This window comes from Ciconia boyciana, chromosome 3 (assembly GCF_034638445.1).
Source record: "Ciconia boyciana chromosome 3, ASM3463844v1, whole genome shotgun sequence".
Taxonomy (NCBI): Eukaryota; Metazoa; Chordata; class Aves; order Ciconiiformes; family Ciconiidae; genus Ciconia; species Ciconia boyciana.
In genome coordinates this window covers 33,960,068-33,977,501 of record NC_132936.1, presented here as the reverse complement: position 1 = coordinate 33,977,501, position 17,434 = coordinate 33,960,068, and the positions used below count along the sequence as shown (strand labels likewise).

The 17,434-nt window shown below is 42.0% G+C and overlaps 1 protein-coding gene across 5 annotated transcripts in view; it reads right to left on the bottom strand.

The window, feature by feature from the left end:
• The window catches only part of SMAP1 (small ArfGAP 1), a 106,820-nt gene that overhangs the window by 1,716 nt on the left and 87,670 nt on the right, over positions 1-17,434 (bottom strand). For all 5 annotated transcript variants that reach the window (XM_072855269.1, XM_072855265.1, XM_072855266.1 and 2 more), the window contains 3 exons: positions 15,555-15,682; positions 2,681-2,849; positions 1,703-2,031 (listed from right to left, as the gene is read on the bottom strand). In XM_072855269.1, the coding sequence (XP_072711370.1) occupies positions 1,703-2,031; positions 2,681-2,849; positions 15,555-15,682 (626 nt within the window). The remainder of the gene's footprint in view (positions 1-1,702; positions 2,032-2,680; positions 2,850-15,554; positions 15,683-17,434) is intronic.

The window sequence follows — 17,434 nt, the reverse complement described above, 5'->3', positions numbered from 1 at the left end:
TATCTAGTCACTGTACTTTTCAGTGCTCAATGTAAAAACATTCTTCAGGCTACTCTCCCTTGCCTTCAAAAAAATGAAGGCTTATGGACAAGGCAAAAACCTAGCTGTATAGACAGAGTAAAGATGTCCCCTCATGAGTTTGAGAGCAAAAGAGCATTTGGAGCAATTAATAATTAGAGATGATGAATAAGGATGGTGGATAGGCAACATTAGATTCAAGTTAGAGACAGCATTAGGTAAAAATTAGAGTTCATGTAGACACGAGCAAACAATACCAGGTTGCAAAATGAAACTGAAACGCTGGTGAAGAAAATTGTTAAGTAAATGGCAAACTAATATTTCGGGGCAAAATTCAGTAGTGTGTGCTTTTGCATGTCTATTCGCAAAAACAACCCATCACTGAACATGGAAATTTAAAAAAAGCTGATGAAAACATGCTTTACCTAGTTGTTACTCTCTTCCAGAGTAGAATCCTTAAGAAGTAGACTATGTAAAGCATGCTATTCTGGTCAGTAAAGCGAGCTCTCCCCTTTTCACCTGGGGCCAGAGATTAGATCACCATTCCCTACAAACTGCGGAATGTCAGCATACTGGTAACATCTGATGTGCAGGGAGTACAGGAACACGTTAAGAGCATGTTCCATGAGCCAACTTTTAATATATATTTGGTAAGAAGCATGATTTTAATTTCAAAGCTGATACAGGCCTTTTTAAAGTTAGATACTTAGAAAAAGACTGTTAGCAGTAAATCCACAGATTCTTTTCGTTTGACATTTTGAAATTCTCACCTTTAAAAAATTACTTCTCAAAGCAGAATGACAGCCTGCATTTTCAAGTAGGGGGCTGTTTTATCCACGTAAGAAATGCTGCTTACCTTCATGAATGTTCATACCACAGGACTGAGCAGAACAGTAAAAACTAATATAATCCAATCTAAATAAGTCACTAAGGTTCACTTCCTGAATTACTACAGTAAGCATCATGGAATTATTCTATTGTTCTTACAATTCAAACAATAGTACGAAAAAAATAGTTCTGTCATCCATACTGAACTCCAAGGGAATCATTTAGGTTTGTTCCCCGCCCCCCAATAACCTCTCACATACCTGATTTCAAGATACTTCATGGGATAATGTACAAATATAGTACTAAGTGTACACTACTGCTTCTAGAGAACCTTTTAAACATGTTTAAGAAACTTAAAAAAATAGCACGAAAATGCTACAGATAAATAATGGGTTAGCCTAAGCAAGTTATCTATGGGAGAATGTTAGAGTGCAAAGCACTGCACATCCCACTGAAATTGATCCTGAAGGCTGTAAATGAAAGTATTCATTGTTAATGGCTATCCTCAAGCAATTAAATTCTGCTGTGAGTTATAAGGCCGTGTTTACATTTCAGTATTTTGTAACTACAGCTAAGCTAGCTTTTTACCTGGCTAGTTCAGATGCCCGGATGAGAGCAGCTACAGAAGCAGAGAACTGAGTTTGGTCTACCTTGGCAAAATTTATTCTCTGTTTATATGTTAGTTATCTTTAATTGAATTATTCACTGATTTTTTTCCACGTGCCTCTGAGCACTTCATCGTCCAGCAGTCTGTAACTTGGCTACACTGCAACTTTCTTCCTACAGCCAAACATTTTGTACCTGAAAAGCAGCATTTTTCCTAAAGCGCTCCTGTCTGGGAATAGCAAGTCTTTACCTGAGAGAGGTTCCATTGAGCTTGCTGGGTTTGTTGCAATCCGTACTTATTTTGTGGTGTGACCATCTGTCCCACCATTCCACCTTGAGGTCCGACGACATTCTGAGGAAGTCCCATCACACCTGTTTGTGTAGTACCAGTAAATCCATTGGGCATTCCCATTCCTACCATCGCGCCTGTGCTCTGTCCCATGACTGGCACCGATTGTCCCATCATGTTTCCCATCATCCCAGTTGCTGCAGGCACAGGAACTCCCATGGCTGGAAAGCCTTGAAAATGAGTTGATGGTTGTGTGGTAAATGGCATAGAAGACGACCCCATGAACAAACCTGTACCAGAGAAGGGAAGATTTCAGCAAAAGTGTTTGGTGATTTTCTCCCCGATCCCCACAAGTCAGAAGTGCACCAAAGTAATCTTAAAGGATAACTTTGTCCAGTTGTACGTCAGTGCTGTTAATTTAGTTTCTGGTAAAAGTAAAAAATTGCTTAAAAACTCTCAAAGGAAAGGGACTCACCACCAGAGGTGAACTGCCAAAAAGAGTTTGGCAAATCCCTGTGGTAACCCAGAATCTTTTAATCGCTGTATTGGAGGTCTTTGTTTTCATACAAACATAGCTAAAATCAAGATATGTAAAATCAAGCTCTGTACTGATCCTGGCAGCCTGTGGTCTGCACAGTGAAGACTCAGACCTTAAGCGATGAATTAGACAGCAGAAGCTGAATTCACAAATCTTTCAGTAAATTGTATGCTTGATAATTTGAACAGCTATAAATAAATTAAAATCACACACTATTTTTTTTCTTTAGCTTCTGTATTACATTTCAGTAATTTTCTCATTTTTATAAATGGTAAAAGTAAAAATCTTCATTTGAATATAGATAGCTGGGTACCCAACCTTAGTTTTATACTTGTAGGAGATAACTATTCTAGGTAAAGCTTAAAATAGGACTGCATAGAAACCTTTACAAAATTATTTACCCGGAGCATTTTGCTGCTGCATGGTTCCTGTGCCATACAGTGATAAGATGGAGTCTTTGGAGAGTTGTTTCTTTGCTGACTCTTCAGATTTTGTTGTTTGCTCAGTGAACAGATCAAGATCCCCAGATGCCGCAGACAAGGTGGCAGCTGCTGGTTTAGTGGAAGTGCTCTGGGAAATAAAGGTGAAGACAGACTACTGAATGAAACTGGCAAAAGATGTTACGTTAAATATTTACTGCACATCCTCACTCCTGAACCAAATAAAACCCAGTTCATTTACAGAAATTAACTTTAAGTAAATGTGGATTTGAAAAGGTGTGGTATGACCACAGAGAAAAAAGCCGTACATACGATACGGAAAGAAGACCAGACGGAGGTTACAAAACACACAAAACTAAAACCAGCTCCAGCGCGTACACACACAGATTACTCATTCCTGTTGCTCCTACATTTTTTGTCAGTGAGAAGCATAAATCATGAGCTGTAGTTAGATTATGAAAAATAATTAGGAAATCAGTAAGGAGATTACAATTCACATCTCATTAATCCTCTCATAGGCAGAAAAGATTAGAGAAGAGCTAAAACAAAAGACTAAGTGCTTTGGAATACACTACTACCACTAAGATGAAAAGTATTTTTGGAGAAAAGGCAAAAGTAAAACTTTGGTTGATCTACTTAAAGTAATAACATTTCTAAAATACATTGTTTATAATTGGCTTAGAGTTCTTTAAGCACATTTCATTTACTGAGAAAGCCTAATTATCTAAAACTTACCATAGTCTACGACTGAAAAACTAAAATACACATAGGCTGTCAGGCTTTTTATTGCTCTTGCACCAAAATGTTTTGTAAACAAACTACATCCAGGTGTCTTTCAGTGCTGTTACTTTGCTGCTCATACAGGTACAGTTCCATATGGGGGCTTGCTTAGGTAACTAGCCAATACACTGCATTCTTGTTATGTTTCTTAAAATACACAACTCATCCTGTTACCAGTGGGAACTTTTAATGCAAAACAACTGTATATGCATTGAAAAAGAGCCAGGATTACAATGCACACCTAAATTATGGCCTTATTTTAGTCCAGCTAATGATCCCCAACTGCTTAGCATACACCTGCCTAATCCCACAGCACGTTTTGAGTTTCAACTCTTTCCTACACTGAAGGAAAATCCTCCTTGCGCTACCACCGTGAGTGGCCTGGATCTGCAACCAGGTCCCTCTGTTTACTGTCATCGCATACCAAAGTTTATCAGACAGACAAGAAGCCACCACAGCATACGCAGATACAGTAACACACCTATATTCTGGCTTAAAGCAACAACCTCCAAACTTTTCCTGGTTTTGCTGGCAGGCTGCTGACTAGGGCCTGAAAAGTCCACTACGGTCACACTGGATTTGTACAAACACCACAGTACAAACATTCAATATGCAGCTTCAGAAACACATCTGACTCCTGAAGTGCTAAAAAACTCTCGAAAAGCTAAAAAGCTCAGTGTTACAAATTGGAGGGGAAAAAAGCCCCGCAAAACAATTCTGGTACCAACTAAATTGGCCAGAAACCACCAGGAGAGAGGAGTGCAGATTCACATGATTGATGGTGCAAAATCTCCAAAACTGCTGTGGAAAGAGAAGAGAAAAAGAACAAGAAATGGAAACTCTGTGGCAACTGAAACCCTTGCATTTATAGAACAGACAATTTGGGCCAAGGTCACTAGACCTTAGTAAGCAACAAAAGGTAGGGTGATGGCACTACAAAGGGAAAGCAGACAGACCAAGACCAGGAATTGTTCAACTCCTATGACACCTTCTCTCTGGCCAATGTACACTTAAACTACCAACTTCCTTACGTACATATTACAAAAGCTACTGCCCCTTGCTTATTACTGACAAAAATTTCTGATTGCAAAGCAAAATTGAAGTTTTTTAATGGGTAGTAGGAAGCCCTCTCCATTTGAGACAACTCTGTCAGTGTGGCACAACCAGTCTTTGAAAATACCAGAGTCAGATTTAATAATGCATTCAGGTAAAAGCCCATCCTAAACAGCAGTATTTGTTTTACCCTGCGTATACCCAGGAAGTCCCATTATTGAATTATTCCATATTGACATGGTCCTACTATGGCATCTGCCTAAGACAGCCTCTGTACCACAGCCGTGCTCAGCAGACTGGAGAAGTACACGTAAGCAGGGGAAGCGAGTTAACAGAGGTGGCTTCCTCTGCTGCTTGTAAGGAAGGATTTTGGTTTTCTCTAGAAGGGAGAAGAGCAGATGTGTCTGGGGTGGTGGCTGTTGGGGATTTTTAAAATAAATAATAGCATCAGAGAAACCATTCTCATCTGGGATGAACCACAGGTTGGAGTGTCTCCAGATCTATGAAATACTGTTACTACAGGTGCTTCAACGAAATAAAGCAAATCACTACATGCGTGCACAGAAGAGAAGGGAGAGCCAAGGACCTGGAGGACTGATCATCTATTATATTTACTTCATGAGATTAAACGTTCATTTAACATCTCTTCATTCAGTTTTTGGAACATTCTGAGAGGAGCCAAAGCACTGAACAAGCACTCCCCGACGTGTTCACAAGATAAATAAATGGAAGGTAATGCAAAACACATGGCAAGAAAACAGCAGGTGGCATTCAAGTAAAAAACCCAAACAACAACATTGACATGATTTTCACGTATCTAACATTCTCATGCTACTCAAGACATCTGTAAAAACACGCCTGGCATACATACAATAGTTTTCCTTTAAGAAAGGCTACATGTCATGCTTTCAGTCAGTCATTATACCAGAACTAAATGCTCATCAGGTGGTTGGGGAACATACTGCTGAGCGGTTTCATGATGTTAGTGGAACAGAGTTTTTCAGAACTATGAGAAGTCATCTCCAATACGCTTGATGTTAAACATAAATAATTTTGTCATCAATAGCTTATGTATTACCTGTAAAAGCTACTACCTATCCAAAGGAAGTTTTCACTGTGACATATTGGTCAGATGTGTCAGGACCACAAATATGGTAGCTGAATCCATCACTTCATACTTGCCATCTGACTACACGAATAGCACGTGGCTGACAAGTTTAGATTAATGCATGAGACTAAAAATAAGCATTTTCATTTTGGCTTTTAATTCCCAAAAGACTGCAAAACACCAGATAAAGATCATGACATCCTCAATATTTTGAGTTGGTCTGACAGTTGTAGCAGTGCAGATGGCTTTTGTCCATTGCCTGTGGTCCTGTCACTGGGCACCACTGGAAGGAGCCTGGCTCCGTCCTCTTTGCACCCTCCCATCACTTATATACATGGGTGAGATCCCCCTGAGCCTCCAGGCTGAGCAGCCCCAGCTCTCTCAGCCTCTCCTCATAGGAGAGGTGCTCCAGTCCCTTCCTCATCTTAGCGGCCCTTTGTTGGACTCTCTCCACTATGTCCGTGTCTCTCTCCTACTGGGGAGCCCAGAACCGGACACAGCACCCCGGGGATCAAGGTGAGGCTGACTGGCCTGTAGTTCCCTGGGTCCTTCTTCTTGTCCTTCTGTGACAGGTACGCTTCACGCCCCCCTCCCCACTTCTGATAAAGATGGGAGCTTTTGGCATGGTGATCGCTGGCTTTTCCCGCCTTTTGTGCTCTGCCGTGCCCCCAGGCACGTACACACCTCGGCAGCGGGAGCAGGAGAGGTGGGACCCCTTGGTCACCAGTCGGGGTCCACAGCCAGTGAGGCTCCTTGGCTTGGAGAAGCTTCTAGATCATCACCAATTATGACCACAGCTCAGATCCGACCCAGGGTATAAATGGGGCGCTGCTGGAGACCCCCTTCGAGTGTGGTCTTCTCAGAGCAGCGGGCCTGTGTTTGGGACCTCTCCCCGTGGGTTGGGACACCACATGAGGAAACTTCCCAGGACTGAGTGCCCTCACCTCGTTTGGTGAGTGATTTCTTCTGGATGTATCCTTGAGTGCAAATCCAGTCCCTCTTCAGTCCTCAGGTACCTCCAGTCCTCAGGCACCTCTCCCAATCACCATGATCATTCAAAGATTATCAGGAGTGGCCTCATAAAGACATCAGCCAGCTTCCTCTGCACTCAGGGGTGCATCCCATCAGGGCCATGATCTGTGTCCAGTTTGCTTAAGTATTCCCTGACCTGATCCTCGTTCACCAAGGGTATTTGCTCCAGCCTTTCCCCCTAGTCTCCGGGGCCTGGGATTCCTGAATGCTGGTCTTGCTAGCAAAGACTGAGGCAAAGAAGGCATTCAGTACCTCAGCCTTTTACATGTACGTGTCCTGTTGTCCACCAGGGTCCCTGCCCCTTTCAGCAATGGGCCCACATTTCCCCTACTCTTCCTTTTGTCACCTATGTACTTATAAGTCCTTCTGTTGCCTTTGACATCCCTCGTCAGCTTCCACTCCAGCTGGGCTTTGGCTTTCCTAACCCCATCCCTGGATGCTCAGACAGTGTCTCTGTATTCCCCCCAGGCTACCTCTCCCTGCTTCCACCTTCTGTATGCTTCCTTTTTGTGTTTTGCGTTTGGCAGGAGCTCGTTGTTCATCCATGCAGGCCTCCTGGTGTCTTCTGTCTAACTTCCTGCTCATTGGGACGGACCGCTCTCGAGCTTGGAGGTGGTGATCCTTGAATATCAACCAGCTTCCCTGGGCTTCTCTTCCCTCCAGGATCTTATCACATGGGACTCTTTCAAGCAGATCCCTGAAGAGGCCACAGTCTGCTCTTCTGAAGTCCAGGCTTGTGATCTTGCTTTTTGCCCTGCTCCCTCCTCTCAGGATCCTCAACTCCACCATCTCATGGCTGCTGCAGCCAAGGCTGCCTTCAACCTTCACATCCCCAATGAGCTCTTTTTTGTTTGCAAGCATGAGGTCCAGCAAAGCAACCCGTCCTCGTTGGCTCCTCTGTCACTTGGGTCAGGAATTTGTCATCAATGCTCTCCAGGAACCTCCTGGATTGCTTATTTCCTGCTGTGTTGTCCCTCCAGCAAATGCTGAGGCGGCTGAAGTCCCCCATGAGGATCAGGGCCTGTGAGTGTGAGGCTGCTCCTAGCTGTCTGCAGAAGGCCTCATCCGCTTGTTCTTCCTGGTCAGGCAGCCTATAGCAGACACCCAATACAATGTCACCCATACCTCTGTGCTCTTGAGTCCTTACCCATAAGTTCTCAGCTGGCTCATCATCCATCCCCAGGCAGAGCTCCATGCATTCCAGCTGTTCTCTCACATCAAGGACAACTCCACCTCCTTGCCTTCCCAGCCTGTCCTTCCTAAAGAGCCTGTGTCCCTCCACTGCAGGACTCCAGTCATGGGAGCCATCCCACCACATCTCTGTGATCCCAATAAGATCATAACCCTGCAACAACACACAGATCTCCAGTTTCTCATGTTGATTCCCCATGCTGCGTGCATTAGTGTACAGACACTTCAGTGCACCTGTAGAGATGCCCCAGCATGCTGATTTCCCCAAAGGGGTTGGTCTGGTGGCTTTTTCCATAATGGTGCCTTATAGACACTTCCTTGCTTACATGCAAATAGTTGAGGTGACACCAGTTAAAATCTGTTTCTTTGATACTCTGTTCCCTTTCTTTCACATCACTGCAGGCCCTTTGCTTGTCAACCCTGTCCATCACTTCCTCACAGGGCTGCTGTAACTTCCTCACTGCCCCTAGTTTAAAGCCCTCCTTACCAGGTCAGCCATCCTGCTGGCAAAGATACCGTTGCCCCGCTTAGTGAGGTGGATCCCATTTCTCCCAAGCAGATGCTGATCCTCAAACAGGGTCCCACAGTCAGAGAAACTAAAACCCTCTTGCCATCACCAGCTCTGCAATCAACTGTTGACACGCAGTATCGGTGCTCTCCGCCTTACACTCTTTCCCTTCACCGGCATGATTGAGGAGCACATGACCTGGGCCCCTATACTGCTCACTACCACCCCCAGAGCTCTGTAGTCAACTCGCCCCTCAAGGTTGCCCCTGGCAGTGCCCACATGGAAGAACAGCAAGGGGTACGAGAGGGCTGGACAAGCTTCAGCACTCACTTCGCAATGTTCCAGATCCAAGCCCCTGGCAGGCAAACTTCTCTAGACAACAAGTCAAGTCAGCAGATGGGTGCCTCTGTCCCCCGCAGCAGGGAGTTGCCCACTACTATCACTTGCCGCCACATCCTGGTGGCCTTGCACAGCTCAACATCAGTTGCCTCAGATGGGACACATGAAAGCACCTCTTCAGCTTTGAGGGCAGTGAACCAGTTCTGTAGCTGCAAGTCTTCAGGTAGAGCTGGAGCCAATTCCTCAGTGCCAGAAGTCACCAGCTTCCATTCTTCACCTTCCCCAGAGTTTGCACTTACCGCTCTGCCAGGAGCAGACTCTGCCCGTGTCTCCACTGCAGTTGAGGTCCGGGGCTCTTGAAGCTGCTGTGTCTCTAACAAGATCCTGTCTGTCTCTCATCCTCTCTGATGTTGCACAGCCTGCTCACTTCCTGCCATAACTCCTCCACCTGATGATACAGCTACTGAAGAACAGAACACCTCCTGCGGGAAAGAAGACCATCTCTTGTGGCCTCACGAAGAGGCTCCAGGCACTCCCCACAGCCTGTGACTTGCAGGGCTGCATCCACCATCTGAAGCTCTGTCTGGGTCAAAGCCTCTGCCCTGGCAGGGACAGCTGCTCCAACATCTGCAAACTGAAAGAGAGGTGGCAGCAGTGGAAATGAAAGAGGGAAGCAGACGGTGGGACACATGCAGTCAAGTGAAGGACTGCAGAAGAGAAAATGGCACACATGCGCTTTCCTGCTACCTGCAGGTCTCTGGCACTGGCTGGTATCTTGTAGGTAAGCAGGGATGGGCTGTAGAAAAGCCAGGCCTCTACTGTTTCTCATTTATATGGTGATAAGTAATGGCCCCACATAACATTTTCAATTTCTCCCTGCTGACTGGAAAAGCTACCTGCACTCCAGGGAAACAGGTAAAACACAGCCTAGCACATCATTATTCTTATGTAAGCAAGCAAGGCAGTACACTATTCAGGTCTTAAATCCTGTGTACAATTCCTATCCTTTTTATCTTTGCGGTGTCAATGGACTTGCTGGTTATTTCAACTCTTCCTGGGTTTGATTTTGCATATTTTGTTTTTAGGCATCTAGACTGTTCCACTAAAAAACATCAACTGTTATTTCCTGGTAATAACTGATGAGGAAACGAGCACTCAACTATATTCAGTTCACAGAATCAAAGAAAAACACTAAGAAATCTCATCTGTTCTCTTGCTTTAAGGAATTATCAGCAATACCTGAAAAAGTCAGATGAAGATTTCTATCACTGTCTCAGGTGATACACAAGAACATAATTATCCTTAAAATAAGATTAAAAATTCAAATCTATTTCTTTCTGTACGTCCAGTACTTGCGGCAAACAATGTAGCATTTTTTTTGCAATCAACCTTTTCTAGGCTTGAAAACATTTATCTCCCCTGCAGCCTCATTTCTAACTCTTTCTTCAGATTTCCCTTCTCTAGAACTTAAAATAATCTTCCCTTCCTCTAGACTCTGTCCAGCTGGTCCATTCTGGTTTTGAAGTATGATGCGTACTCTTCCACTGTGTTCCACCTAGGGCATTTCCAGCACCAAAGAGAAGATAATCATAGAATCACACAATGGTTTGGGTTGGAAGGGACCTTAAAGATCATCTAGCCAAACCCCTCTGCCATGGGCACGGACACCTTCCACTAGATCAGGTTGCTCAAAGCCTTATCCAGCCTGCCCTTGAACACTTCTAGGGAGGGGGCATTCACAACTTCTCTGGGCAACTTGTTCCAGTTTCTCACCACCCTCACAGTAAAGAATTTCCTCCTAATACCTAATCTAAATCTACCTTCTTTCAGTTTAAAACCGTTACCCCTTGTCCTATCACTACACTCTTTGATAAAGAGTTCCTCCCCATCTTTCCTGTAGGCCCCCTTTAAGTACTGGAAGGCTGCTATAAGGTCTCCTCAGAGCCTTCTCCAGGCTGAACAACCCCAACTCTCTCAGCCTGTCCTCACAGGAGAGGTGCTCCAACTCCTGAACATCTTCGTGGCCCTCCTCTGGACCCGCTCAAGCAGATCCATGTCTTTCTAATGTTGGGGGCCCCAGCACTGGACACAGTACTCCAGGTGGGGTCTCACCATAGCAGAGTAGAGGGGCAGAATCACCTCCCTCGACCTGCTGGCCACACTTCTTTTGGTGCAGCCCAGGATACGGTTGGCCTTCTGGGCTACGAGCGCACATTGCCAGCTCACGTCCAGCTTTTCATCCACCAGTACCCCCAAGTCCCTCTCCGCAGGGCTGCTCTCAATCCCTTCATCCCCCAGACTGTATCCAAGTTTGCGATTGGCCCAACCCAGATGAAGGTATTAAACTTTAGCTTTCAGATATCTCAAAATTTAGGGAGGGGTAAAATAAACATAAACAGAAGCTACAAACAAGTCAACTGATCATATTAGGACTAAATAGCTCTCCAGTAAGATCCTGCTTAAATAACATTCACAGTAAAGCAAACTTCTGAAATAACTCATTTTTTCCATAAAAACTGAGGACTTTGACACATTATCATGACCACAATTTGTTAACAAGTTGAAGCTTGTCTGCTGATCTATGGCAACCATGCTAGGTACACATACCTGGCCTCAGGGGAAAATGAGTATTTAAGAATATCTAGTTATCTAAAACATACTACTACTTTACACGAAAGCTTGTCAGGCATGAATTATGAAGAACATATACCATCTCTACAAAAATATGTTTTTGTAGCCACTGAACCAATTCTCAGCTCCCAATACAATTCAAATCAGGCACACATGCACACACAAAAATAATCCAAAAAAATTTAAGTTGACTGGATTTTAGTATGCTTCTTGGAGAAAGACTTACATTAAATGTTTCTGTGAATTAATACTTTCAAACTTAACACCTGACAGTTCTCCCTTTCTCCCCCTCCCTACAAGTTTCAGTGAAGAATGAAGATACACTTTTGCTGGAAGACATACCCATACAAAGTCTGAAATTAACATCTGGCTAAAACAATTTAGGAAATTATTTTAAGTATAGCTAAGAATGACAGACCTTTGTTCAGTTCCTATACAATGTTTGGCAACAAAAAACTTTGTTCTAATAGCTATAGTTTAACTATGCTCACTTCACATGAAAAAGTGTTGCTAAACATACAAAATGTCGTCTTTTCCTTTTTTCTGTCCATGAATACTGCATAATGGGTAAATTTATAGCATATGCCTTTTATCTAGCTTTACAGTAGGACTGGTTAAGTTAACTCTTCTTTAACCCCCTTGAGTTTGCTAATAGGCAAAATGCTAGAAAAAAAGTTACTCATTCACATATTGTTCTTTACCAGTCCTTTACAAATTCAACTGTTTTTATTAGCATCCAGCTATACAGAATAGTAGGAAGAAATATTCTAAGTGCTTTTGAAAACTGTAATAAAGACACATATCTGAAAGCAGAGTAAAAGTGCACACACTCCTGGATGCTCAAGTCACATTTGAAAAAGGAAAACCAAATGGTTTTGTTTTCATTTGAGAATCATGTCTTGGCTATGTCAATGGTCATAAATCCTGAGTTTTGCAGACATCACGTTGTTTCAGTCTCATAATAAAACATTCAAACAGACATTTCTGTGCTCCACAGTGCCATAAAAACATATGCATTTAGTACTATATGCTGCCTTTCAGGTTAAGCTAGAAAAGAAAAGCAATCCTGTGAAAAACCAACAGTCATACACTGCTTCCACAAATCAGTTTGAGGAACACCATTAAATTCCCTTCTCTTTCAATGTTCACAAATCCCACTGTGGTATCTCAGAAGGACCTACTATGCAGAACATCATGGTAAATATCTCTGAGTGAGAAAGCAAGCCACACTATTCCACATTTGATCCCTTTGTCTACTTAATTTTTTTAATTCAATGCATTCTCTTAATAGATATTCAAACAAGTGCTACTCACCTCAACTTAAGAACTGGCCATGGATTTCTTCTCTAAATTTTCCAAATCCAAATGTAGGAACTGAATGTTAGGGTTACTCAACTGTTGGACTGAGTTCTAGTTCATGCCCACTTTCCCATTTGCAGTCTCACACAAAATAATTACACTGCTTTTTTACTTCAAGAAATAAAGCAGACTGAGTCCTTAAAATCTCTCATTATGAAGCATAATTTCCAGTTTCCAATATTCTCCTGACTCTCCTCTGAATCCCATACAACTTTTATCCATATTACAAGGTGAAAGATCTTGCAAAACACTCATACCGCTGCCAAATGAGAGGCACCCTCCACTGCTGCCCAGCATCAGTTCCCAGACTAGACACCACCATCCTGAAATGCAAGACCTCCATGGCCTTTTTAATCCTAAAGCAAAAGAGAATATTCCCTTTGTCCCAGTTTACCAAGCAACCCATGTAATCAGCATCAGAAACCTATCTTCTGCTACCTACCCATCTCTCATCTGGTTATATTACATTTTCTTTAAGAAAGAATTAAGAAAGGAAGATAAGCAAGAATTAAATCTGGCAAGATGCCATAAAGACCGTGTATTTGATAAAAGTGCTGTTTGCTGCTCCTGATTATGGCACTCAGAAAAAAGCAAAATGTCACTAAAAATCTGGACTGGTTTGTTAACAGCAAGTAAATATATTCATGCTTTCTAGTACACAAACAAGGTACTTACCAGGTACTGAGAATAATATTATCCTTTCTACTGCTTTTTAATCCATTTAGTAAGTGTCATACTTAGTCTAGAAACTAACACAATAAGAGATAAACTACATGTATCAAAACATTTCTCTCGCAGAAGCTCTAGTGACCAATATTCATCATAGAAATGCACTTTATATGATCTATTTTCTTTAATTGCTAATACATATAATTCAATGTACTTTAGCAGCCACTCCATTATTTAACGCATCACCAACTATCGCCTCCAAAGAATCACCATTCACTTTGCTTTTTCTCACACTTGAATATTTAACCTTCTTTTGGATTTCCTGTATTCTACAGCTAAATCACTGCTAAACCAGCTGGTCACATCATTTGCTCATGGTATAGAAACAAGAGAGAGCTGACATTCTGAAAGGTCTCAGAGAAGAGTGATTAGCGAATATGAATAACAACCCAAAAATCTTTTCTCCTGGGCAGACAGTAACTACCTACAGAAGTCATAACTTCAATCTTCAGAAAGGCAGGAAAGGGAGAAAAACAGAAGCCAACCCTATGTGTTACACGGGTTACTACCACTGGCCCATTTATTATGGGGCTGAGTGGAAACTTCATTATTCTAGATTTGAATTTACTCAATCTACACCAAAACGGGATACATTAAAAAGGTCAGTGAAGCTGGAAATGGGTTACTGCTTTTCACATCCACCTCTACAGATGAGCAGATGAGCACTCAGATACTGTTCTTTCTGGTACTTTGAACAGAGACTTCCACAAGAGCCAAGAAAATCTATACTAACGCTTTCCTTTGCAATCTTAGCTAACACATCCAAACCTAAATGCCTGTGTATGGCTCATTTCCCTCACCATTTACAGGTGGCTTAAGGCATGGTGGAAAGCTTGCTCTACCCGTAGTTTTATGTTTAAAAAGAAACGTGGTTTCAGACCCTAAAACCCTACCTAGCATGTTGCACAGTCAGCCCTCAGCAACAAGTAGAGGAAGGGAGAGTAAAGGATGAATAACAAAAATTACAATCAAATCTGCTGAACACCACAGATATGCTTTGAGGTGACCACAATGATCAACAGAACATTTGGAAACAAAATTACGATATGCCATTTCAATCAGAATTGCTTTCCATCATCATCCCTTCCATTTTATATATTATGAAAACTACTGGATAAGGAGAAATAAGTACAGATCACAGGGCCCAAACTATAAATTAAAGAATACATACAGTTCTTTCCGGTTCAGCTGAGTGAGAAAGAAAGCCTTCTGCAAACATAAGCCTCTAAATTACCTTAAAAGGTCCTCACAGATGAGGTGGTTAGTCGAGTACTCCTCCAAAGCCTCCCTCTCAGAAGCCAGTCTGGGTAAGGAAGACTGCACATGTGCATTCTGATCTGCACCAGCCATGTTCAGCACCAACACCTCGTTCTTTGAGGCTGAAAGGAGCTGCAGCTTTAAGCATTTTCTTTGTGCATCCCAAAGCTGCCTTTCTCAGCTCCAACAAGCATGGCAATGGGGTGTCTTCCAAACTACCATGGCTGTAAGAGAGGGAGCAGGCCAGGTGCAAGAGGTTATACTACCCTGCCTTGAAGACAGACAGACGTACAAGTTCCAAGAGGAAACAAAACCAGATCAGCCCAGGAGGCAATATTAGTCCTTCTTGATATCCGTTCTTGATTTTGAGTATGAAGCTTGAGACTCCAAATTTTTAGCAGCTCTTAAGACAGAAGCATCTGCTGTAGCCTCTCCTAAATATCAGCATCAAAAAGCAATAAGAGGTCCTTAAAAAGTATGACTTGAAGCCCAATAACCTGAGAACATTAACTAAAAATATATGCAGCAATACCTATTAAAAAAAGAACAAGACAAAAGAATATAAATTAAAAGAAAACAAGACTACCATCACCAGGGTAAGACAGAATCCAATTTAGCTGGATAACCAGGGGGAATCAGAAGGGAAGACCACACTGTCTCCTAAGTCTATATCCAAGCAGCACGGAAGCTTGAAGAGGTGAGAAATATATAGCCATTACAGCTAAAGACTCTCCAGCCATAAGTGTTGAGATGTACGCATTCCTTCTGTGTGAATGAACAATTACTCGAAGGAAAATATGCATGTGCATGCACATATTTACGCACACACATAACTAAATAAATTTTACCTGAGCAGGAGGTACAGCAGCTGCTGGTAAAGGATTAGAGATCATTGGACCAAAGATATCCAGGTCATCATTCAGCGCTGTGACAGCAGCGGTGCCTCCATTTGTAACAGATGCTTCAGCTGGACCATCTTAAAAAGACAACAGAATCACATTTAAAGTGAAAATTGTTAATATTTTAACAGCATGAGAATAATTAAAGCTGTCCATTCCCTCCTACCCTGCCCCCATCAAAGATGCATTCAATTTCAGAGATAAGACATTTTTCAGACCGTGATATTGTTCAGATTTTGTAAGGACTTCTTTCCCTAAAGAGATGGTATACTAGTGTGCTTCAGGAAAAAAACCAACCCCAAACCAGAACACTTAAAGACTTCCCCAAGGACCGCCACCCCAATTTATCAGTACAAATTATTCATTTTTCAAGTGTCTTTTTCAAGCACACCAACATTTTGAGTGAGAATTAAAACAGATGTCTTAGTGAGAAGGCCCCAACTTGGTAGCCATGTATCAGACAAAATACACTGATCTGGGTTCTTGAATTAAAATTTGTATTTTAGAATCCCTAAAGTTATTCTTGATATGCTAATTTACTCAAGGGTACCTAATTAAACTTCACATTAGGAAAAAAGTCCATCCTTCCCCCTTTTTCAAAAGTACTTTGCACTGACTTTATTCTATAGCTCCACACAAACACCCCTGCCAGACACACTGGGCTAATTATCCGTAAGAACCTACGGCTCTTGCTCTGTACAGTTAACCTTCTACAGCCTTGGTGCTTGTAACTGTTTTAACACGTGAATACATTTAGTGATCTAGGTGAAAGTGAATATGTGTAGGACAAAAAAAGGGCTGAGGAATGACGTTTTTAAGGAGAACTGCAAGAAAATACTTTTAAAAGATGTAGGGACAAAACCACCACAAAATGTGCTAAAGGAATAGAGCAACCATTTTGCATTTGATTTTAGGCTGGCCAAGAACAAGTGGAAAGAATTGTCTAATTATTTTTATTCCTAAGCATATCACAAATGGGTTGCCATTACATGGAGCTCAACAAATATAAAGTTGAGTATAGAGTCTGCTGAACACTATGATGACTGCATAGTGTTAACAGCAAACTTAAGAAAGCTTCTTTAGGAAAAATAAAAAGTTAAGTCTCAAAGTATCCAGTACTCACTGCAGAAGTCAGACTTCTCTGGCAGAACAAACTAGCTGAATTAAGTCAAAACTCTCTCTCCAGCTGAAACACCACCATGACAACTGGCATGGCTGTTTATACATCACAGGAGGAGAAGTATTCTAAAATCCTTAGATTACAGTACACTGAAAAAACTACTACTAAAATTGTAACAGAATTTCTACTTAATGCTTTAGCATGCTTAAAGAACAGATTTCTTTCTAGCTGCATACGTTGTATCCACTGTTCTCATTATTCAGAGTAAGTTTCTGTAAAGAAAACTTTAACTTATCTAGCATCCTAATTAAAGGATTTGGGTTTATTTGTTTGTTTTTAAAGCCACACAATTACACATAGGTAGCTAACTTTAAATATGTCCATCAGAAACTCCTGACATATACTTACAAACTAACATAGGAATATATTCCAAATGTAAAACACAACAGAATACAGATCACCACTTTTAAACTTTAAAAAGCATCAAGGACATCAACAAATAGTTCTATACATTTAAAACAAACAGTCACTTCGTCCTTTTACTGAACTGTAAGAAGTTATTTTCCAGTGCCCCACACCCATGACAGTTATCTGCCTGAGTGAAAAGATCCATTTCAAGAGCAGAGGCCAATCAACGGAATATCAGCATTAACGGTTTAGTGATAAAACACGAAACGTGTCTTACTACCACAAAGAAACATGTAAGGCT